General features: G+C 48.9%; 1 protein-coding gene across 6 annotated transcripts in view; it reads right to left on the minus strand.

Moving 5' to 3' along the window:
* The window catches only part of Mylk (myosin light chain kinase), a 177,885-nt gene that overhangs the window by 61,597 nt on the left and 91,482 nt on the right, over positions 1–24,806 (minus strand). For 5 of the 6 annotated variants that reach the window (XM_035444593.1, XM_035444592.1, XM_035444594.1 and 2 more), the window contains 5 exons: positions 20,938–21,009; positions 19,808–20,492; positions 19,399–19,699; positions 12,504–12,620; positions 3,336–3,422 (listed from right to left, as the gene is read on the minus strand). In XM_035444593.1, coding sequence (XP_035300484.1) covers positions 3,336–3,422; positions 12,504–12,620; positions 19,399–19,699; positions 19,808–20,492; positions 20,938–21,009 — 1,262 coding nt within the window. Of the gene's footprint in view, positions 1–3,335; positions 3,423–12,503; positions 12,621–19,398; positions 20,493–20,937; positions 21,010–24,806 lie in introns of all 6 variants that reach the window. The other variant, XM_035444589.1, reaches the window with a different exon arrangement.

Raw genomic sequence — 24,806 nt, forward strand, 5'->3', positions numbered from 1 at the left:
AACTTCCTCCCATGTTTATGGCTTGTGATTTGGGTGACTGGCAGGTTAACAAGTACTTTAGTCATGGGGGACTGGGGGTAGAGTGCCTGGCTTCTTCCTCATGCTACAATGAGGCTTGGGGGCTCCCTGGCAAGCTTGGTCAACACTGTCCACTCCTACACCCAACAGCTGGCTCATAGGAATAAACCATCCCGGGGGACAGGAGAGTGCACAGAGAGGGGTCTGGCTATTCTCTGTTTGACAGGAAAGTCACTCTCCCTTTCCTCAGAAAGATGGATTTCCTCCTTAGATGAGGTACTTCACAGTCTTGACAAAACCATACATATGTCCACAGAAAGACCGCTCATGGAATCCAACATGTCTGGGAATGAGGATAACAATGCTAACAGATATGACATGTGATGAGAGCATACGGACCACATGTCAGATTCCATTTCTGCAGGGAGGGAAAACTCTTGCCACTGAGGTGTTTGTGTATTAACACACATATAAAGTGCATAGAAAAAAACTCAAATGAGTGTTATGAATGAAATAGGGGATAGAAGAGGATTTTCACATTGTACTTGGTATATTCCTGTATGTTTTTAAATGCTCAAATGAGAATGCATATACATATAACTTAAGCAATTACTAGACAAATTATACCCCCAAAGAATAAAAGAATTGGGGACACAGACCTAATAGACACCACTTTTACTTTCTGTCCCTGGGAGCAGTCACCTTGTCAGAAGGCTCCAAGGACCAACCTCAGGCCTCTGGTATACAGGTTTCTAAGGGACAAGTATGCCTGTGGAGGAGCAACCAAAGCCAAACCCAATGCACAGAGTGACAATAGGCTTAGGGTGGTGGGGACTGAGTAGACAAGACAGCACAGGGAGGCAAAGAGGCCATCAGGGTGCATGGGGTGAGATGTCCATCACTGGACCACAGAGGAGGGAAGCACCCTTTGCAGACAGGTGGGTGGGGTTAATTCTGTGGTGCCTGTGTTTTCCATGGAGTCCAAACACTTCCTGCCAGCCCTACTCTACACCCTCCCCCTTTAAGGCTGCCTCCACAGGGTGTCTTGTTCTCAGAGCCCTAGTGGGAGGGCTCCTGGATGACTGCACACTTCCCAAAGGCATCAGGCCTACCCGCTTCTGCTCTGAACCAACCATGGATAGCAGGAACAGCTCCTACGGAAAGGCAGATTTTTAGTATGGCCACACACTGGAAGGATCTAGGAACATAAACAAACATGGAATCCCAGCCGCCACCCTTGAGTTTCTGTTTAATTGGTCTGGGGGCAGCCTGGGCATGGTGGTTTCCAAGTTCTACAGGTGAATCTAATACACAGCTATAGCTGCCATCTAGGACTCCAGAGTGTGATGATGGCAAGTTGGTTGGGGTTTTCCAAGGCCTCCTGCTCTGCAGGGCAAAGCGCCAGTGCTAGGTCTGTTCATTGTCTGAAGGCCTCACTGCACTTGTTTTTCTCCTCCACAGTTCTGCTCTGACCCTGCCTCACCCTCCTCAGGATTTCACAGAATGGGTTCCAGACCTGAAGACGGGGTGATGGACCTCTGTCCCTGTCAGGTGAGCCACCTCATCACTGCCTGTGTCACAGTCCAGGCTGTTTTTCTAAGGGCAACACTTCATTTGTTCATGTTTTCCCATAGTTAGCACAGCAGGATGCAGGCAACAATTTTGGGGAATAACACTACTAACTCATTCCTCCTAGGTCCGTTTGACTGTTCCTGGGTTTTAACAGCTTATTAAAGTCTACTTGGAACAGTCCTGGCTCCTCCACTGTCTGAGTGGATCTCACTTTGTGTAAACATCTAAGAGAAATTATAACTTCACTTTGGCTACCCCACCACAAAGGCTGAGGACCTCTGACCCTTTAGTCCGATTAGCTGTGTTCCAAGAGCTCAGAAGCAGCAAGGCAAACACATGGCTTTACAAAGGAAAGAATAAAGCAGCCATAAAACACTGCCTTATAATGGAAAGAAAAGTGATCTTTGGAACAATGAGGCCCGGTTGCTTCCCTTTGCTAGTAGAAGTGAAAGCTTATCTTCTGTTTTTGTTTTCCGTTTTGCTTTTTTAATTTTACTTTTTTTGAGAGACTCACTCTGTATCCCAGGTTGGCATAGAATTCACTATGTAGCCCAGGCTGGCCTCACCTCAGCTTCTCAAATATTACAAGTATGCACCATGCCTGAGTGTTCTGGGGATGTCCAAGCAACTCTGTGCCCTATAAAACTGGAACTGTCACAAGGTAGTTCTCCTAATAAAAACCACACCCATAATCACAGAGGAAGACAGGGCTGCATTATGGCTTTTGAGGGCTTAAGGAACTTCTGTGAATATCATTAGATAATTTTATTTAATAGGTATTATATTTTGATTATGTAGGTTATGTTTTACAACTGTTCTGGTATAAAGCTGAGTAAATTATTTTTATGCATTTCAAATACTATTTTGAAACAATTCAATTTTTTCTTTTTTGCAGTTTTATGGGCATGAAAGCAGCTTGTACCCTAAGCACCTGTCTAATAGAGATGCTGGTCACCGGGGAAGCCCAGATCTAGAAAGAGGGAGGCAGTCATGTACATTTTAGGTTATACCTGTGCCCTTTCTCCATGCCTTTTTCTAATACACTGAAATCTGACTCTGAAAGACACTAGTGAGGTCCTTCCATGGACACAATATGTCATCCTGAGTGCCGGGTTGGCCTTCAGGGAACACACAAGGACATACAGGTACATAGTCAGTCAAGATGGGAGTTAGATGTTCTGGAAAGTTCCTGAGGTGGCTTTAGTGGGAGTTTTCTCGAAAGCTGCAACAGCATGAGAAAGGAAAGGATATGGAGCTCCCCAGGATCAGTGAGGAGCTCTGTATGGAATAGCTGTCAGGGAGGGGGCAGTCAGGGCGCACATGCAGGAAGTATGTTTCTCCAGGGCAGGAACACATGAGAGGCTCACTTGTCTGTAGGCCCTGGGACCACTGGATGTTTCTGCTGATGTCATAAAGACAGGTTCCCTTGATAGGACAGAATCAACTTAAAGATGAGGAACAGTTCCCACAGGGGTCTAAGTGACAACCAAAAAGTGATGCAGGAGGTATAGAGGGTTGTGGTTAGGAAGACAAAGAGCACATGTAATAGCCCTAGGCTGTAGATGGGGTGGAGAGGGACTGGCAGGGGGTGAGAAAAGGTAATGGGCTCAGGAATCGGGAGGACATAGGGAACTCTGGGGGATGGGCAGCTTGTCCTCAAGGAGTTCAGGATAGAGCTGGTGACCGGGAAGCAGGGGCTGTGCCAGCACTCCTGCCTTTGTATGGTGAAGCTGAGAGGCACTTACTCTCTGTTCCTAGCAGAGGGGGAAGAGAGCTCTTGGGTCTCCGGGATTTCATCTCCGGGACCTTGGTGTTCTCACCGGTCCGAGCATCTGGAACAAACAAAAGGAACACAAACATCAGTCAGCAGCTGTCTAAGAAGCACCCCAGTCAGAACCCTATCTTGACCCTAGTTGGCCCCCCCACCCTACATTCCACTCAGAGGCCCTCTGTGCCCGCCTGCAGCACAGAGTGGCGCCTGCAGCAGGCCCTTCCTCCAGGGGAGCACCAAAGAAGGAGCGCCCACTGAATGGCCCTGATAAATCAGGTGGCTGGGACAGTCACCCAGCAGGATGGATGGCCAGGCTAGGGAGTTAGTTGCTGCTCCCTGCTGTAGCAGCAGAGACTGTCAGGACTAAGGCCATTCAGTAGAGCCTATGCCTTCAGTGCCCTTTGCTTGCCTTACCCACATCGAGCCTTGATGCTCTTATCTAAATGTCCTGCATCTCAAAGGCTCTCTGAAAATGGAGGGGTCTCCTGAAGAGGAAGAAGGCTGGGCCCCTCCCTGCCTTTGGGTTCATGGATGAAAAGATGTCTGTGGCCTTTAGTTTCTGAGACTTGCTTTGGCACTGGGGCAGGCCTGGCCAGATGAAGGTTTCAGAGCCCTTCACTGGTTTTGTCTGGGAGACCAAGGCTGGTCATCTGTAGTACACCCTCATGGCAGGTCTGTGAATCCCTGCAGTGGCCATTGGCTGAGGCTGGTCAGCAAGCTCAGACAATGCTGGGGAGGGGGGGCAAGTATACACTCTCTCTGTGGACAGAGGTGAACAGCACTCTGTGGGCTGGGTGGAGCAGGGCAGAAAAGGCTCTCCCTGGGTTCCCATGAGACTGGATTTTCAAACTTTATGGGGAAACCACCTGGGACTTAGATAAGAAACCGCTGGCTGAATGGCCATGGCCAGGCTTATGTTTTCACTACTCTTTGGGGAGAGGATGGAAGGCACCTCCCCCTACGTCCCTTCCTGCCCTTATCCTTCATTTCCTGCTCCCAAGGAGGAAGCTCAGAGGGAGGAGGGGATTTTCCAGCCAGGGCTCTGGCCACATTCCTGTGGCTTGGCTGGAGAAGAAGGGCTAACAGGCTATCCCTGACTCTAGGTTGGGTACCTCTCAGCTGGTCTTGCCTAGATTGAGTTCCCTGTGAGGGGTGGTACTAGGAACATAGACTGCTGGGGTCAGGACATACACTTCCTAGTTCCTGGTTGCATTTCTCCTAGATGGTATCTGGGTCCCTTGCACGCTCTAGAGTGTGCATCTGCCTACACGGCCCCTTCTACTGTCTTGCTTATGTAGCCTTCCTCCACCACATGCCTGTCCTCTAGGAGCTGGGTAATCCAGTGACAGAGACTGCATGTGGGCACAATACAGGCTCAGTCAGGTGGCAGCTGAGGGATATCAAAGTCAATTCCCTGTTGAAGACAACCAAAAACCATGTACACACAACGATGGAAATGGTTCCATTTAAGCTTGAATTAGGATTTTCTAGCAGTATATGAGGGGATGAACGTAAAGAACAAAGGTTGAAGAAATCCTCTTAAACAGACTTGAAACCCCAAGCCATACCCTGCTGCCTCCTCCACTGTGCAATGCCCACGTTCTGCCACCTCCTTAAGAGCAAAGAGCAAAGGAACCTCAGACAGTGAGTTCAGGCTTCTTGTCATGTGGAGCTGACAAGGTCTCAAGTTGCTGCCCACACCTCAAGGCACCAGTTTCATGTGGACACATTGGAGGAACAGAAAGACCCCTGGGACTTTAAATAGAGATGCACTCAGAAATGTCTTCTCCTCCCCTTCCCAGGAGAGAGGTGAATGACAAGTGTGTAGTACTGAATTCCTGATTCAGCTTTCATTTTCTCCTGGTAAGTTCCAGAGCAGAGAGGAATCTGGGAAAGAGAATCAAAGTCCTTTTTCTGACATGTCAGCTGTGGCACAAGCAAGCAAGGGTGATGGGTCCAGTTTTTCTGGCCTCTGAAAGAGGGTAGTTAGGGCTTGTGGATGCCTTTCCTTGTGGGCCATGCTAGTTGCTACTTTGGTGCATTTTGTCTGTGTCATTGGCACCCTTCAGGACTTGGGCGATTCATTTAAACTGCCCCATGTCTGCTTCCATAGCTGTAGAAAGAGAACTTTTATCTTTTCGAGCTCACTGCATCCCAAAGCCCAGAGAAGGCAAGGCATAAGTTGGTATTTTGGAGAGATCAAAAGCACCATTTACTTAAATAAACTCATTCTTTTTTGTTAGCCATGTTCCCTCACCTTCTTCTACTGGGCTTTAGTATCCCCTTGCCTCAGAAAGCTGTCTACCAGCTCTGCCCACCCCTGCAGTGCCCTCAGCTCTGGGGCACCGTGGGTTCATTACAAGTGTGAGCACTTCACCTAGAGTGCATACTGAGCTGGTTTTGAGAAGCTCCGCTCACTGCAATTTATCTTCTCATCAGGCCCTGAATAAAAGGGATCGACTTTCCCTTTCAAACCAGGCCTATCCCAAACCCAGAGGCCCAGGGGAGTGGGGTGGGGGAGGGCAGCACCCTCTAAAGTGCCAGTAATGTGGGGGCTGTGCGTGCAGCATGTAGCCCAGCCAGGAATACAGAGCTGCCTGGCCACTGTGAGAACCGCAGTGAGGAATGGGCTGGGAGGACCACATGCTTAATCAAAACCAGCTTTGTGCACACATGCTGCCCGGGGGATAAAAATAATAGTAATAAAAGTTTAAGAGCAGCTTGTATTTTCTGTCTATTTTAATCATTTTGTGATGAAACTGGGTTTTATTTCTAGATCTGGGCCCCAGGGCTGGTGTCCTTTGCTGACCTGGTTGTTCCCCTAAAAAAAGTGTGGGGGTAGAAGATAGAGGTGTGGAAAAGTAGGGGCTCCTAAAGAGATCAGGAGAGCTGCCCTTACATGGACAATGCCTCACCCCTTCTACTGCTGGACTCAGGCCCCTGGATACTTCCCTCCATCCCCCGCAAAGAGGTTGGATCCCTGGACTCTGACCCTAGGCAAAGGAGGAGGAGGCTTTGGGAAACTTCTGGGAGAGGGTCTGAACTTCAGGAGCCTCAGGAAGGGCAAAGCAGGGGCTGGTTTCCCACGTCTCCTGGGATGGCTCATTTCTCGATGGCCTCTCTGCCTAAGAGCAAGCAGCATTCTAGCACACAAAATTCTGCTAGGTTGGGGAAATGTGAACTCTTTTCTGGCTGTGTTGTTTAGTGGTGATGAGCCCTTGGATGAGCTCCTAAACTATGAGAAGAGAACCTTCCTAGTTAGGAAAAACATCTCCTGGAAGAGCGAAGAAGTGGGTAGCAAATAACAGGTGAGGAGCCAGAGAGATGGCTCAGTGGGTAAAAGCACTTGTTGCCAAGCCTGGTGATCTGAGTTTAATCCCTGGGGCCCACATAGTGGGAGGAAAGAAATGACCCCTGAAAATTGTCCTCTGAGCTCCACAATACTCTATTTCATGGCCTGGGACCCCAAATAAATATTAAAGTGAAATCACAGATGGCATTTACTAGGTATTTATTCCACACATACATCTCCCTGTGGCCTTCTTGTGTTCACCACAACACTTAACAATGTTTAAATATCCCTCCCTCCTTCCCTCCCTTCCTCTTCTCTCCCTCCTTTCCTCCCTCTCTCCCTTTCCTTATTTTGGAGACAAATTGTCATCCTGCAGCCCAGGTTGGCTGGAACTTGCCACACAGCCCAGGCTAATCTTAAATACAACACAATCCTCTGGTCTCAGGCTATTTAAGTGTTTTTGGAGCTATAAAAACAGCAGTTTGATTCAGTTCAACCTACTACCAACTAGCTGCACGTGAAGATTTAAACATTAAATGTGAATGCAGGAGAGGGTTAGGAACATGCCGGGACTCAGATCATGCCAGGTCAGGGTCTACTCAGGAGCAGCCGGCTAAGCACAGTGGTTGGGAGCCAGTGCTTGGGTTTAGATTCTCATCCAACTAGTGAGGGTGGCCTGAGCAGGTGACTGTGTCTCTAGGTATTAAACAGGCTGATATTACTATCACTCTTCTGAATCCCTGTTGTCAAGGTCACTACTGATCTCTACATTGTTCTTTCTAATGGTCGTCAGTCAGACAGAGCTGTCTCAGTGGCAGCATTGGACTCACTGGTCATTCTTGTCTGTCTAGAATCCTGACCATTTGGCTTCCTGGCTCTCTCTCTCCCAGACTTCTTTCTCTCTTCTTGGTGCCATTCATCCCAGTATCCTTTACAGACCCCCAAGCTGCCTCTGCCTCTCAGTGCCGTACTCTCATCTCTCTCTGGTCTTACCGTCAGTCACATCTACTACAGGAGCTCATTCAATCGCAAGGCACTCAGTGGTCTCTACATGTGGGTTCTATCCTATGTTCTGTCCTCAGTTCCTCAGCTCCAGATTCATCTAAACTGTCCATGTGACACATCTCTGACACTGTCTCCTGGGCATTTTTATCTTTATATGCATGTCACTTTTGAAGGTTCCCCTTTTGATGGTTCCCCAGGCTCCAAGTTTTGGTGTAAGTAGGTAGCATCACCACTGACCCTTACTTCTCCATGGAAGCCTAGATGTAACGAGTAGGAGTACTGGCCCCTCTCCAACTCTCCAGACCCAGTTCATCAGCAGCTCCTGTCAAGTCAGATGACGAATCCCATCACTTGTATGGACTCCACCAAGTCTAAATGCCATCACGCCCCACAGCTGGCCTCCTTGCTCTCTTCCTTATGCATCCTGGGTCTGCTCACCATGAAGATGCCTGAGTGAGCCTTCACAAGCATCCAGTATTGTCCCAACACACTGGACTAAAGCCTGGTTTCCGGTTTCAGTCCATACTGCTCTGCAGCCCTGGTTCCTGGGCCTCTTTAGCCTTGTCTTCTGGCACTCTGCACATGGTGCTTGGCCCACCAGCCTGCTTCTTCCTCCCACACTGCCAACAAGCACAGTCTCACTGTGCTTTTTCTCTTGCTCCCCCCACCCCGCCACCTCTTTTCTCTTACTAGAACCCCTACCCTCACTTCTTGCAGGTCTCTGTTCAAATGTTCATTCTACCAAAAGTCCTCAGCAACCCTTTCTTGAAGCAATAGTCCCTTCCCCATCACCTGGCTATGCTTTCTCCACATCACACACACACACACACACACACACACACACACACACACACACACACACACAAAAGTCAAGTCTAAACATCAGCTCCTTGAGCTGTGCCTGGCAGGGTGCAGACCTAAATATTTGTTGAATGAATGAAAGATGGTATGGGTGCCACTGATACATGCTCCCCCTACACAAACACGCATGATCTTTTGTGGCTGTGAAGCCCTACTCTCCCTGACAATAAGGCTGGATGCCTTGGCTATGGTACCTGAGGAAGGGAGGCCTGAGCTGGGAGGGAATCATAGGAATGAATGTCCCTTGAGTAGAAGTGACTTCACAGCAGAATGCTGGCAATAATAGATGTGAAGGTCTCTCAGAAGTGTCTTTTTTCGGGGGAGGGAGGGGAGCATGGAGACAGGGTTTCTCTGTGTAATAGCCCTGGCTATCCTGAAACTCATTCTGTAGACCAGGTTGACCTTGAACTCAGGGATCTGCCCACCTCTGCCTCCTGAGTGCTGGGATTAAAGGTGTGTGCCGCCACTGCATGGCTCTCAAGTGTCTTGACAGGCAAATTCCCTGACCAGAATCATCTGGGAAAGGTCTGGCAGGCCCCAGGACCAGACACAACTGAGTTTTATCAGGACAATGTATATTGCAGTTTACTGGGTGGGGCTTCAGCCTGGAGTAGGGCTTCTTGTCAATCTTTGCTGAACCCCTGACCCCTCTGCTCATTGAGAAAGGTAGCCCACCCTCTGTTGCAGAAACTGAAAAGATGAAGTACAAAAGTCTCCAGCCACAGCAGGTATTAAAAGTCAACTACTTTACTTGTGGGTGAGTGTTTTGGCAAGTTCTACCTATCATAGTTCAGTACCTTTCTGGGTGGGACAAGTTGATACCTACCTTCTGCTTAGTTTGGAAGGAAGAGCTATATGACCACAATTAACAAAGGGTAAAAATACTCATTTTCATAGGAAAATGACCCAAGTAGTGCTATTATTATTGGTCAGACATGCTGTATTCTGTAGGTTAATCTTCCTGCCTTATAAGAAACAGAATACTTGCCAAGCCATGCATTTAATCCTGGTAATGTGGAGGCAGGGGCAGGAAGATCTCTGAGTTTAAGGCCGGCCTTATATAGAGAGTGAGTTCCAGGACAGTTAGGGCTAAACAGAGAAACCCTGTATTGAACAACAAACAAAAAAGAGGAGGAGGAAAGAAAGGAAGGGAGGAGGGAGGGAAGAAAAGAAGGAAGGAAGGAAACAGAACCCACCTGTGCCTAACAGGATTCCTGTTTGTGAAATCCTGAAATTTATCTTTATAGTGTAGACTTAATGGTTTGGGACACAGGCTGAATGAGTGATAATGGCTTTCAGGGGGCATGGCCAGCTCTGCTGAGTGACAGCAGGAAAGCCAACCAGAAGTCAGCACAGTAGAGAGGGACCTCATTGTCCTCCAGAAGGGATGCATGACTGGGTCTACCGGTGATCAGGCAGGCAGCCATAGCAGATGGATTAGAAGAGCTCAGTGATGAAAATTCAACCATGGCTAGCAACTCCTAAGGGCAAATGTCTTCTCCCTTCCTTCCTCCTTTTCCTTATCTTTCTTTGTTGAGACAGTCTCCTATGCTGGTCCTAACCTTGTGATCCTGTTGCCTCAGCCTCCCCAGTACTCATAACCTAATGTGATAATAATATAACAACACTTTTGAGAATTTGACTGAACCATGGATCCCGCTTTTTAGAAAGATGCTCTTGACAGACACATATCTGACGCTGACAGTGGCAAAGGATGGTCAAATCTACTGAGATCTCTGAGTGCCATGTCCTGGAAGTGGGAAAAGCTGAGAGGAAAAAAGACAGGAGGTCACTTAGCTTGGCAAAAATACCAACCCAAAGGAGGCAGAAAGCTGTCGTAAAGTGGGCTAACCTTCAGTGTTTGCCTGGCAGCTGCTCCTCATGGGAAAACAGAGCTAAGTATGACAAGCAGCTCATCTAACAGATGGCATGGACACATCTCCAAGTACAAGAGCAAGGGAAATGAGGGGTGAGTCTGGGGAAGAAGGCTGCCCCTTTTCCTTTCTGCACACAAAACCAGACCAAGTCCAATTAACTGTCATTTCTGTTCTCTCAGATGGTGTCTCCCCTGCCCATCTTTTGGTTCTGCTTCCAAATCCTAGATCCTACTTTGTAGCTAGGGGCCAAATTCTGACTTCAAGGAACTGGAGAGAAAGGATAGCTATCCTCTAGATCAGGATCAGAGAGCAAAGTGTCTTTCAGCACACCTCCTCAGCAAACAGAGCCTCTTAAATTACAGAATGAATGAGTCTCCTAAACAAACAAACAAAAAACCCCAAACCAAACAAAGCCTCCTTCTGAAGACGTTGTGCAAGGGAAAAGGAAATTGCCCTTTGCAAACAAATCTGGAAAAGGTGCTGACATTGTGCAGATAAGGAGAACAAATTGCTCTCTTGCCTGTAGCTCCCTGTGTAAATAGCTCAAGAGGCCAGGGGTTTCAAAAGCAGATAACCTCATTAGCAGGTTGGCCACTTATGGATGGGAGGAATTGTCCAAGCCCCCAGTGGGGCAGTTAGAAATCAGCTTCCAGGGAGGCACCACCTGAACAGAGAGCAGCAGAACTCTAACATGTTGGCAGGCAGGTGACACACAGCAGGAGTATGCAGGTGTTGGCAGGCAGGTGACACACAGCAGGAGTATGCAGGAGTCTCAGAGCATGCATATGAGTTGACCATGAACCCTAACCCATCAGATCTACTTCCTCAGAGGCAGATCTTGTGAGAAAGTCATTCCTAGAAAGTCATTCCTAGGTTACTCATGCCGTATCAGCTTCTTTTTTGGCTAGGAACTATTTAATTTCCTTTGCAATTGTGTGTTTTCAAATGACACTTTCCTTTAGAAGACAACCCATCTTGTCTCCCATTTATTATGTACCCCTATCTCTGTTTTGTGACCAGGAAGGAGGGATATGAAACCCAGAGCAAGGACAAAGACCCTCCATTTTGTGGGATGGCTATAAAACAGGTTAGGATTTCAGGACTAAAGCGATCAGACTCAAGAGCCAGAACAACGAAGCTGATCTTCCAGATGCCTTATTTGGACACCAGCTTTTGACATGTTACTGACAGTTATTAAGCAGGCATTTCCAGGGCAAGAAACTGTTTTCCCAAAACTACCTTTTTAGACATTTCCAGTCAAGTATGAAAATACAAAGAAAAGGCACTGGGTTCAAAAAGAAAAGGCACTGGGTTGAAGGTCCTGCAAGGGTCCTTGTAGGGTTTGATTTCTAATGCCAATTGGATGACAAGGAGAGATAATAGTGAGGGTGTTAGTTAAACTATCACAAGGTTCCTTCAACTCCCAGGCTCCACATTCCTGACGGAGGGAGGAAAGAGACACAAATGCATACACCCTGCTGGGCCTTGCCCCTTCCTGGGTTGGGGAGCTGCCTACTCCTAATGGGTCTCTCTCTCCTGCTTCTCCTCCTTTCTCTCTGCTGTCTTACTGTCATGTTTTCTTTTGGCAGAAGGAGCCCTGTCCTCCTGTCTCCCCCTCCTCGGCCTGACTCACCTTCTCCTGGAGGACACTTGCACACTCAGACTTGCACACTCAGCTCCCGCCGCAGGTCCAGGCCCCTCAGTGGCCTGCACACCAGCATTCTACACACTTGTTTGCTGTGGTCTGTCAAATACTAGGAGTCATTTTCCTGTGGGTGTGTCCTTTCTCTTGTTGGTGCCCTTGTGCCCAGCTTCCTTGCCCAGAAGTTTCTGGGTGTGGAGGTCAGGACTGGGAGGGGAGGAGAAGGTCAACAGCCCTTCTTCCTGGCTAGAGATACAGGAAGAAGCCATGTAGGCAATCAAGTAATCAAGGTGAGGTTGTCACTTCCCTTCTTGACTTTTTTTTTTTTTAAGGTAGCTCAAGTCTCACCAAATGAATGCTGAAGTAAGGCTGGGGACAATTTGGGGAGGGGTGGGGGTCATTCAGATGTAGAAGGGGCCCAGAGATGAGCTCTGTGTGTGGTAGCAATGGGCAAGCATGACTTACCATCCACAGTGACTTGGCAGGAACACTCCGCCTGGCCAGCACTGTTCTTGGCTACACATTTGTACAAGCCCCTGTCCTCAGGCAGTGCCTTCTCGATGGAGATGGAGAAGTGTGAGCCTGGAAGGAGAACAGGAAACACTGTGAGTGACCAGGTAAGAGCACGAACTGTGCTGGTATCTGGAGCACAGGAGGTGTCTTTACAAGCCCCTTCTCAGAATCCGAGAGCAGAGGCCAGGTGGGAATTTGGCTCTCTCCTCTATGAATCCTCAAATTCTCCGTTGGTAACCTACTCCAAAAGAGTAGATTCCTGATCAGCTCCTCCAGGACCCCTCCCCCACTGGGGGGCTCTTTTAGGAAGCTACAGAGAAAGAGGGGGAGAGAGGGAGAGAGAGAGACAGAGAGAGAAGGAGGAGGAGGAGGAGGAGGAGGAAGAGGAAGAATCAAGAAGAATCAAGAAGAAGAAGAAGAAGAAGAAGAAGAAGAAGAAGAAGAAGAAGAAGAAGAAGAAGAAGAAGCTGCCTCTGTTAGGGGAGAAAAGAGCAGATGAACATGACCTGCCCCTTTTACAGAGCATAAGGAGCCAGGTACAGTCTCCTGGGGACAGTGGCCAGGAAGGAGTCACCTAAGAGTGATGTTGGAGATACTGCTTGGTAAAGGGAGTTTTTTTTTTTGTTTTTTTTTTTTTTTTTTTTTTTTTTTAAACAAAACAAAACATGGGTTTACTCTGATGTGTGTGTGGAGGTCTGAAGACAACTTTCAGGAGGTTTTTCCTTCCACCATATGGGTGCCAGGGATCGAAGTCAGATCATCAGGCTTGGTGGCGGGCACATTTTCACACCGAAACACCTCCCCATACCAAGGTTAAGGGATTTTTGAGTGAACAGGTGAGTGGCAGAGGGAAACCTTGTCCATCAGGGACACTGGCCTTTGGGATGATCTTGTGGAAGAAGGTAGTGGCTTGGTGTGCGACTGTGGCCAATTTTTTTTTTTCTACAGGGCTGGTTCTCCTGGCTCCACAGGAGGGGTGAGGATGGCCTCGTTCCTTACAGTCTATGTGGCGACTCTTGCCTAAGAAACACCTCTGAGGACCTAGAGGAAGGCAGGCTGTGCACATACATGAGCTCAGGGATCCGGTCTCTTATCCACAGACTGATCAGATCTTTGTTTAGGTCTTCCTTGGGCAGGGGGGTCATCTAAGAATGGGCTAGCCTGGCCAGCCAGGAGTGCAGCCATCTGCTAGGTCCTACCTTGTGACATATAAACAAGCCTATAGCATGGCATCCAGCTCAAGCTACCCAGTGTCAGTGCACCAGCCCTCACAAGAGAAGGACAGAGCAGAGCCATGTCCATCCTGCTGCCTGCAAGCTACCCATTCCCATATCCCCCAAGTCACTGGCACTGGGAGGGCGGGGAACAAGATCAATGGGTACTGTTCTCAGGGAGACCTTTTGAACTCAAAAGTGTAATCAATCACTACCTTCCCTCCTGCTCCGTTATATGGTTATACAAAGCTAATACCTGGAAACAGAGAGAACATCAGATAGCATCAATGGGGCCCACAGCATTTCCACTCACGGGGCTGGAGAGTTGGAAAGGCTACACTGTTTCACAGGGCAGCACAGCTGATCTGTGCCCCTCCCTCCTACCAGCTCCTGAACAGCCCTGGCTGTGTCTTTCCCTGGGGAAAAAGCCACCATCTCTTCCCAAATATAACAGAAAGGATTTAAGTCTAGTAGGAGAGTAAGAACTGGGAGGCACAGGGACAAGGTAGTGGTGGCATTCATCTGAGTGGGAAGGAGGATGTCAGGATGACCCCTGGCCTGAAAGTCAAGGCTCAGAAGAAACCCTGGCCTGGGAGGATACATTCCATTTCCCCATCCCCAAGTTATTCCCTGTTTCATAAACCGTTTTTGTTGTTATTGTTTTTTGTTTTTGTTATTGTTTTCACATTTTGGTTCCCTGGCTGCCTTTGGCCTGACACAGTAGATGGTCGTGCAATGGCTAGAAGGGCAGTGGAGTCTTTGAACAAGAGCCCACCTTTCTTCCCAGCTCTCCAAGGCCCCAGCAGAGCTTAGCCATGACCACATGCATCCTAGGGTTGGAAGAAGACTGGGCAGGCTGGAGGCTGGCCACCCCAGATGAAGAATCTGGTATTTCCTGTGGGACGGCTCATTCTTGACCTCCAGAAGAAAACTGTTTCCCAGCAGTTTGTGTTTTTTATTTTTTTTATTTTTTTTTGCCTCAGCCTGGTAGGGAGTATTGAGAAGGAGTGTGTGTGTGTGGGGGGGGGATGAGAAGCAGGAATCCACTGAGTGGTTCAGCAGGAGCTCTGCCAAGAGCCCCTTCTGGATGGGGAGTCACTCTTCTGTGACTGAAGAACACCCCTCCCCCCAGCTATTCCCTTTCCTGAGTGTGTGAGGAGAAGGGATAGAAGGGGCTAGGATTGGGACCAGGAGGTTGCCTGAAGCCCTGGAGGCTCAATGTTATTCTGAAAGCCTACCTGACCTGCCCTCCCAGGAAGCACTGACCAACACTGTCACTGACTTGGGGTCACTTCCTAGGGCATAGTGTCCTCTGTGTCACCTCTATGGCCCTAGCTCTAGCTGCACCTTTCCTGGCTTCCCCAGGCATCTGACACACTGATTGCAAAGCCCATCTCAAAGCCATTGTTGAATCACACTCCTATCTTACATGGTAGCTCTGAGGGTGGTAACCATATCTGGAATGCAACTGCAATAAAAAGCAGTTGAGATGCTGAATGACAGAGGATATTTCCATAGCAGGTTATCTGGAAGGATCTGTGTAAGACAAGGTCAATAATATATATTAATATGTATTTTTGAAAAAAAGATCTGTTTCTAGACAGAAAAAAATAGATAATTCTGAGTTCTTTAAATGGATTCTATACAAGCAAAGGTATTGTATATAATTAACACCTTGTATGTAAATTAGGTGCTATATAATTTGTAGGATGAATTTATAAAAGATTGAAAAAGCCTTCATAAGATTCCTGAAGGCAGTTAAAAATGAATCATCTCTTGATAATAGCAACAACAACAAAGCATCATTACTAGATGGGGAGAAGTGTTTTACTAGGGGAAGCCCAGCCTGGAGGCAGGAAGCAAAACAAGGAGATAAAGACCCTTTTATTGTTACCTCGCCCTTCTTGGACTCCAGGGTCATCCCTATAGCCAAGATAGGTGCCTGTCCCTGGAGGGCAGGTCCAGCTGATGGTCCCCTGAACACAGACATCCCACAGCTCTGGTGCCAAAAGAGGAAGACCACTTACAATTGATTGACCTCCAAGACTTGCCTAATGGTCAATCCCACCAACAGCTGTCATACCTCTTCTCAGGGGCTCCTCCACACTAAGTGTGTGTGTGTAACCCTGTCCTGCAAGCTCTGGGGCTCAGCAGAGAAGCCCCCATACCTACACAGTGGGAGCTCTGAAATCCATGTATGGATTGGGTACAAGAAGGAAGTGTGGATGTCTCCTGACTAAAGCGACAGGAGTCTAAGAAGGTATCTTGGAGGAAGTGAATCTTGATGGGGGTGGAGATTGACAGGATGGAGGCAGTGCAGTCAGAGGCAGGGGTGGGGAGGTACTGGGGGACAAGAAGACAGGTATTGCCCCTTCCCTACTCATCCCCTCAAATACCAACTGAGTTCCAGGGATAACATCCCTGTGGCCCAAGAGCATTCAGTCTGTTCCACCTCCCTCTTCTCTCCCCAGCCCTGGCCATTGCCCTGCCCTTCAAGCCAGGTCACAAGTTTTATAGCAGATGTCTGTACTTCTTGCACTGGGTTCTTTCCCTTTGTGGCCATGCTCACCATGGCAGTCACCACCATATCCCCTGACGTCTTCAGCAGTCTCCATACTGGAGTCAGTCAGAGCCCCTAAAACCCAACTTTGTTTGTAGCATTCCTCACTCCCAATTCTCCCCTGTGTGGCTCTCTGTTGCTTTTAGACATGTTCTCTGACAGGATGTGGGCTAAAATCAGGGCCAAGTCACTATGGCCATCCCAGATAGGCCCATTTGCAAGCAGCCAGGCTTTAGTGCCCCAAGCCCTGTACAGGGACCACCTACTGCTGGCTTCTCTGCTGCCCAAATCTGGTCTGCTCTCTGGACTCTGAAGGAGGCCAGGGGCTTTCCCACCAGTTATTCCTTTCCTTAGCATGTCACAATGCCCCTCAGATCCACTCTGTGGCGCTTTGTTCCAACAGCTGTATAATAGCAAGCCTATGTCCTCTGTGCCAGATCCACTAAGAGCAGATTCATCTTACCTCTGGTCACCTTGCTGCCTTCCTGGACCAGATAGATGACTGACAGCTGATAAGCACTAAGAAGCACTTCCCCCCTCTTAAGACTTGGTGAGTGCAGGCATGGTAGGTAGGGCTGGCATCCGGAGGACAAGGATTCTCCCCTTTACTGTGACAAGAGAGGCTCACATCAAGGTCTGTTCCCTCTATCACAGAGAAAAGACCAGACACTTGGCAAGCTTAGGGTAGCACCTGCCTTCCAAGGTTTTTGTCTAGTCACAAAAATCTCAACTATGTGAATTAAAATCCCAGCCCTGTTACTTAAGAGCTCTGCAACCTTGGGCAATTTACTTCACTTCTCTGTTAGAAAGATACCTAGTAGCATGAGAATTAAGTGGACAGAAAGCATAAGATGTCTAGGATGGCATCTGGATGTGATGTTCAACTGATAACAAGATATTGTTATTTTGAAATATTGAGAATATTGTTTGGAATCTGCTGTTTCTGCAACCCCCCCCCCGCCCGCCCCAGTCTTTCTCCTTGTGCTGGTCTGGTCAACATTTCTTCTGTTGTCACTGAGGATTTCAGTGCTTCCCTTTGGAAGGCAAAGATGTTGCTTACATCTCTGCTCTGCAGCTTACTCCAAGCAACCCAGGCATAAGAGAAGCCAGTGGCTGGTGGCCCAGGAACACTTTTGGGATCAGGGCTGAGGCCTGTCTTACACTGTTCAGTTGAACAGATGGTCTGCAAGTGGCCACTGGAGGCTTTGGCTTTGGGAACTGCCACCTTCACCACTCTTTGAGCTCCAATTTCCCTGAGGTTCATGTCCTCATGGACAGTGCTGTGCAGGATTCTATCACTTACCTATCCCAGGATGGTGGCTGTCCTCCTCCATGCCTCCAGAGAGGCCACTGGACATGATAATCTGGGAAATATCCCTGCTCAAGCTTTCCAGCTTGTTTGAGTGAGGGAGACCCTTGGGTGCAACATGGAGGACTGTCACACACTTCTCACCCTACCACAGTAGCCTTAAGACCTCCTGTGTATGAACATCATAGACACAGAACTAGAAGACATGGGGAAAGTCACCTTCTGGAGAATCCTGCCAATCTGGGGACATCCATGACATTACTGTGTCAACACATTAGCAGAAGATAACACCATCTTTCTTTACTGAAAGAAATCCCACTTTGCCTTTTGGTCCTTCAACATTTATACTCCATATATTTTGGTCCCTCTGGATTAGCTGTCTGAACCGTGGAGTAAGGGACAAGGACACTGCTATCTGCAAATGCTCCCTTCCATGTTTTTGGAGGTAGACAACTGTGGGATGAAGGGAGAGTGGGTGGAAAGGGGAGTGACCCAGAGGACAGCTGGAGACAGGAAGGGAAGAATGGGCTGGCCTCTCAGCGCACTGGCATGTGCTAAGACCTATCTGTTCAGCCTCTGCAGTGACTGTCCTCTGCATTTCAAGGGCACAGGCCTCATCCTTGGAATTTCTTCATGACCCACTAGGGTTAGCTCTAGCTCAGGCAGGACCCAGTGCCTCCACTATCCACCTCAGTGGACTGTGGAATGTTGTCTGATCTAGGAGTTCCTGGCAGGCCTTGGGATGGTTAATGCCTTAAACCACACTGAGGGATGGCAAGGTGACTGAGCATCAGGTAAAGGTGCTTGCCACCCGACCTGACCGCCTGGGCTTGATTTCAGGGGACACACATGGTAGAGGGAAAGAACCAACTCCTACAAGTTGTGATCTGACCTCCACACATGTATGGCACGGTGTGGCCATGTTCACAATCAATCAAACCCTCCCTCCCTTTCCTGCCCTCTCTCCCACCCCTCCCCACGTGCAAACACACACAGATACAATAAATAAATGTAAAAGAACAATAAAGCATGCCAAGGGGCTGGGGATAAATCTCCTCTCACTCCCAATTTCTCTGGTGTAAACCAGCCTATTGGAGAACTCCAAAGCCCTAAAGGCCATAGGTGACAGGACTTGCACCACCCCCCCAAGCAAGAATGTGAAACACCAGCAAACAAAAGTCTCATCCAAATTAGGAAGCAAGCAGCTCTGTCCCGCATGAGTGTGGCCATCGGGTTGTGCTGAGTGTTTGGCTTGCCCACGGGTCCCTTCAGACCCACAATGTCCTCAAGGCTGAACTGTTGCTGTGCCAGCCCCAAGTTCCATACCAGCATGCCGTCAACCACTGTTTGCTAAACTCAAAGAATGCTTCTCGATCAGTAATGGGCTCAGGGACCGCAGTTAACCTCAGCTCCAGGAGTCCCCTTCCTAATCTGCAAGCATAGCTCTCTCCATGAGGGGGGGGATGTTGCATAACTCAGTCTTAGGTCTTCTTACAGGGGCCCTGGGTAGGATGCCAGAGAAGGCTCTGCCAGACAGACACAGCATATACTGCACAGTTCAGAAAGCCAACTCTCACCCACAGTAGGGTCATGTATGCACCAAGGCTCCTCAGCAGGGAGCCCATCCTGTAAGATGGAGGAAAAGTGATGGCTATCCCAACTCAGGCTATATGGCTACAAGTAACCACCAAGAAGACTTTATGCTTTGACAGTGACTCAGGTAGGCACAGGCTCCCCAACTTTCCCTCCCTCACCCTCATTTACCTTCTTGGGAGAGGATGATGAATTTTGTGGTCTTGAGTGTCTTTCCATTCAGTGTCCAGGTGACAGTGGCCGGTGGGTCAGAGGTCACCTGGCACTGGAGTAGCAGCTTCTCCCCTTCTGCCACATGGACATCTTGTAGCTTTTCCTTGAAGACTGGGGCCGAGCCTTGGCTCTCGGGTCTTTTTTCGTTGCCTGTGGCTCCGGCATGCCCTTTCTTACAGTTCACATCATTCTTAACCTCCTTGAGTTCTTCTTTCCCAGCAGGTTTCAGGGTCTCAGCAGGTTTGGCATTGGCCATGGGCTTCGTTGGGGTCTCAGTAGGCTGAGCATTGCCTATAGGTTTCAGGGACCCTGCAGGCTGTGCATTGGCTATGGGTTTCAGAGTCTCAGTGGGTTTGGCATTGGCTACAGGCTTCAGGATCTCAGCAGGTTTCGCACTGCCTGTGGGTTTCAGGGTCTCAGCCGGCTTGGCATTACCTATGGGCTTCAGGGCCCCAACTGGCTGTGTGTTGCCTACAGGCGTGGGGCTTTCCCCAGCCTTGACGTTCAAGACCTCAGCACTGTTGCTACCATTTTCTGCCGGTGACTTCTTCTTGCCACCTAGCACTGAGCGGAAGTCTGGGGTGGCAGCTTTTGGAGGTGGGGCCTTCTCAGGAATGGGGGTCTTAGGGGTCCCCTTCTTGGCTAGGACAGAGCGGAAGTCAACCTGCTGGGGGCTATGCACCTTCCTCTCTTCCTCGGACACTGTCTTTGGCTTTACTTGCCGCTGAAGGTTGGCGCGGAAATCCATCTGCTCAGCTGGGATCTCCTTCAGGTCTTCTTCTGAGACAGTCTTGGTGCTCACCTTCTTTCCCAGGAGGTCACGGAAATCCAGCTGCCCCACCTCCTGCTGGCGGATAGCCTCTTCTGTGTGCAGCCTGGTCTCTACCCGTCTCTTCAGCAGCCCCCTCACGTCTTCTCCGTCTTCCTCCTCTGGCCAACCCTGCCCTCTTGCTGGCCAGCCAGGCCTCAGGGTCCCATCACGGTCACCATCACCATGAGCACCAACTCCTCCACCACCACAGAGGCCCTCACAGCCGGCAGGCTCCCGCCCCCTGCAGCAACCAGTGAAGGAAAAAGGGAAAGTAGCAAGAGGAAAAGGGGCTGGGTAAGGCAGAAACGTCAGGGGAGAGCAAATCCCTGAGGGCGGAGGGTAGAGAGGAGGGGGAAGGGGATGTGGGGGCCGGCCAGGCTGTGTTTATAGAAGGGAACATTGGTGAGAGGCGCTCACTTGCCTAGTTGGTTTATTATATCGGTAATGACTTCAGTAGCCTTATAAGGGTGTGTGCAAAAAAAAAAAAAAAAAAAAAAAAGGAAAAAGAAAAAGAAACACACACCACCCCCCTTGCCTTCTCTTGCCCTCCCTTCTTCATCCCCTTCCAATCTCTCCTTTTGGCTCTGGTAGACTCAGTAGGAGGACACAAACAATCCCAGGCTTCAGGGCCAGGAGGAGGGTAGTGAGTGCAGGGGGCTGACCAGGCAACTCCTGGGGGCACTCACCGTGGTGGGCCTCTGGCAGGACTGTTCTGCAGCATCAGTGACACCTGGCAACTGCACTCGCCAACCCGGTTCCTGATGAAGTCAAGGACAGTACAATAAGGGCTATGAGACTCCCTGGGCAAAGGACCTATTCAGCCCCGGGCTGGAAGAATTGAGAGCAAGGCAAGTGTAGACTTGGTCACGGGCTGATGGACCATCAGGGAAGAAGAAGGCCTAGGGCTTAGCTGTGGCATCCAGTCTTAGATTTAGGGTAGAGCTCTCACTCTGTGGTCAACTTTGAGTTTTATAGTTCTGGATTAGAAAGAAGGGGGGAGAAAACTATTTGGAACAGCAGTATGTACAAGTGGGAATCCTTTCTTAACACTATCAATTGATCACCCAGTCCAAGAATAACAGCTGCTGGTCTATACCGATAGGCCTTGCCCAGATGCCTTGTGATCTGATTCCACACTCCCTCAAAGCAATGACAGTCCCTTCCCCAGGGGCTGAATTCCCCTTGAAAACAGTCCCAGCCTTCCCTCATCAACTGGAACATGCTGTGTTGTTCCGTGTTAAAAACTTAACAAGCGTGTCTCCCAACATGGGTGGCCCTTTCTTTTCCTCCTTCAGGTGGGAAGGGTTCTGGATTCTTTACAATCTTAGGACTTTTCAGCCTCCAGGGGTGCATGCTGAGGCCCCTCTTCTCAGACAGAGGCTGAGTGGCTAAGGGTGGATTCAGAGCAGATCAGTCCTCTAGCCTACGAGGCTGCCCTCTGCTGGCATTTTAAAGTGATGTTTAGGGAAGGGGCAAGTCTGGGAATTAAATGAGTAAATCCTACCATTCCAAGGACTGTGTTTTTCCAGGACGGTCTGGCTCTCACGACTGCCACATGCTTTGTGTTGTTCTCTACAACATGCCAGCTAAGTTTAGAGAGTGTAGCAAAGCACAAGAGACTGTACAGATTATACAAGGCAGTGCCAGGACTCTCAGGTCCCATTCAGTCCCCTAGATGCATGGCCTTAGCAGCACTGTAGGTCTGAGGGACCCTTTTATATCCCATGACAGACACAGCACCTGCCAGCTCTAGGACATCTTCCTTACAATAAACCGCCTCATTCCATCTGTAGTTCCAACGGTTAGAGGCAGCACTTCTTCTAAGACAATGGAATGTCTGAATGTTAAATAATGTGCCTAAACAAACAGAGGTGACCACCAGGGACAAGGGCTGGGACCTGGATCTACCTACATATAAGACTTGTGGCCTGCATGCAGGTCCTACACTGTTCATCAGAACCAGTTTGCTCTGGGGCCTTTGTGTGTTTCTTAGGGTGTCTGTATACATGTGTGTCTCAACCATATGAGTGGAAACACATGTAAGTGTATGGGTCCACCTGGTAGGAACCTACATCTCGAATCTGAGAATATGTGCCCATGCCTCCTGCTGCCACTATGCTATGCCTGTCTCATTTTGTCTGGTACTTCCTCATGGAAAGACACTAGCAGCCCAAATTGCGGTTCTGCTCTCAGGGTCTGTGGGTTTCTTCCTCATTCTTGGGGAGGGATCCTTGTGAAACTAGGGGAGATCTATTTGCTCCCTTCAAGGCCTCTCTCACCTGTTGGGGCCTCTTCCTTTGCCCTGCCTCTTGCCTTTGTGTTACCCCAGGCTATGCCTATGTAGATCCCTCAGCTCTTTCATTATCTCCTCTCCTGTCAGCTCTTCTAGTTTGTCTCTTCTTCCAGGCCCAGGTTCTCTGAAGCTACCTGAAGAGTCCAGGCTATACCTTTACTTACCAAGAAACTCGTTAGTGCCAGGCTGTGAGCATGATCCCTGGGGCCCTGATCCTGACAGGTCACTGGGCAGTGTTAGGCCATTCTTTCCCCCACTTCATACTGTTCCATGCCTGATGCTGGCATGGGGCAGAGCAAGATGCCCAATGGATGTTTACTTGGTAGTTCTTTTCCACAGTCCTCACTGAGCGTCCTCTTGTCATAAGGACAAAACCCAGGCGTAGAGATCAGGAGCAAATTCCAACCAGATGGCCCCACTTTACCCTAACCACACTCCAGGAGGCTGTGAATCAGAGAGTTGAGCTGCTTGCTCCCCATGGAAGGAAACAAATAAGGGCTCCTGTCATCATCATGATCTGTCCCCATGGTGGAGGATACATACAAAGATCAAGTCAGTCCCCAGAGTCTCTGGCTCCACCTACTGCCAGAAGTATCCAGACAGTTGAGGTGGCAGAGCAGCGAGACACCATGACTGGGCCACTGGGGGTAGCTATTCCTAAAGCCTAAAGTTCAAACCTCTACTGGGCCTTTAAGGTAAGTCCAGGGTTCTTCTGTAGACTCTTGACCGGGATCATCTACCAGTGTCCTGGCCAATGGGAACAGGATCTCGAGTCAGCTTTAATATTACCCACACTCCATTACAAACTTGGGTGGAGACTGAAGCCCTGCCCTGGTGTTGCCACACAGGACATAGCAGTCACTCTATATGCTGCACCTGCCACAAACATGGAGACTTTTGGCGCCCCTTTCCTGAGCCCTGTATAAGAAGCTCTTGCCTTTCATTAGGTCTTACCCTAAATCACCCATGCATAGAATGATTTTTATATACAAAGGTAAAGGATAGATTTTCTGGAAAATATGTGGGTTCTCTAACATTGCAGCTGGAATTTGGAGTTGACTTACTGCTAGCTCTTCTCTTGGTCAGAGCTTACAAAGGGAAGGGAAAGTCAAAGTTCACCCACATCTACTACTCCGTATTAAAGAAACAGATCGGACCCCTTGGTTTCCTCCCAGTCACCCAGCCTTCCTCCTTGAAAGGTTCTCCTCCTCCATGGGCTAGATCTGACTTCTATCAGGACAAAGAAAGTGAGAGGGAACAAAGTCCTTGGTAGGCCTGGCATGCACTCCCCAGGAGAACTTTCCACTGACTTACTCCATTTTTGCTGGGGACAGAGCCAATGCCAAAGCAGTGGCCTCCTGAAGGAATGAGAATTCAGACTTTGGGAGGAAAAGGGCAAAGGATGCATGGGTGTACAGGCCAGCATGAATTCCCAGGTCCCCTAATTGCTAGTGCATGGAAAGACACACTCCCAATGATAGGCGTAAGAATGCAAGGACATCTGATTGAAGTCAGAAGACAAGGGCTTGAACTTAGGCTCAATTCATGGCCATGAGCAAGTCAGTGAACTGAGACCTCAGTGTCCCTCCTTATTAGATGAGAAGGGTAGATAATTTCTGCATTCCTGTCCAGCTGGGATAGTCTACATTTTATGACTGTCCCCAACTGGTCCCAGACAGTCTGCCTTTTGCCCTTCCAGTGTAACTTCCTCTAAGGGTCTGCCAAACTTCTTAAAGTCCTTTGCTTTGTGCCCTCTACCCCCCTTCTTTCTCGGCTCATTTAACAGTCAAGTCCTTTTTCACTGGCCAAGACCCAGTCTTTCTTTTTCCTTCAAAAATCTCACAAAAGGGGGCCAAAGAGATGGCTCAGCAGTTAAGAGCACTGGCTGTTTTTCCAGAGGTTCTGAGTTTAATTCCCAGCAATCACACGGTGGCTCACAACCACCTGTAGTGAGATCTGGTGCCCTCTTCTGGTCTGCAGGTGTACATGCAGGCAGAACAGTGTATACATAATAAATAAATAAGTCTTTAAAAAAATATCTCACAAAAAGCCAGGAGATGGAGGCAGGAGAATCAGGAGTTCAAGATATTCATATTGAGCTTGAGGCTACCTGCACAATATGAAGTTGTATCCCATACCAAACTTACCAAACAAAATCTCACATTAAAAAAAAAACTTCATCTCTATCTAGCTTGATTGATACAAGAATCATCTCAAAGTACTGTTCCCTCATCAGAAAGTATTGTCACAGCAAGTCAGTTT

This window comes from Cricetulus griseus, chromosome 4 (assembly GCF_003668045.3).
Source record: "Cricetulus griseus strain 17A/GY chromosome 4, alternate assembly CriGri-PICRH-1.0, whole genome shotgun sequence".
Classification (NCBI taxonomy): domain Eukaryota; kingdom Metazoa; phylum Chordata; class Mammalia; order Rodentia; family Cricetidae; genus Cricetulus; species Cricetulus griseus.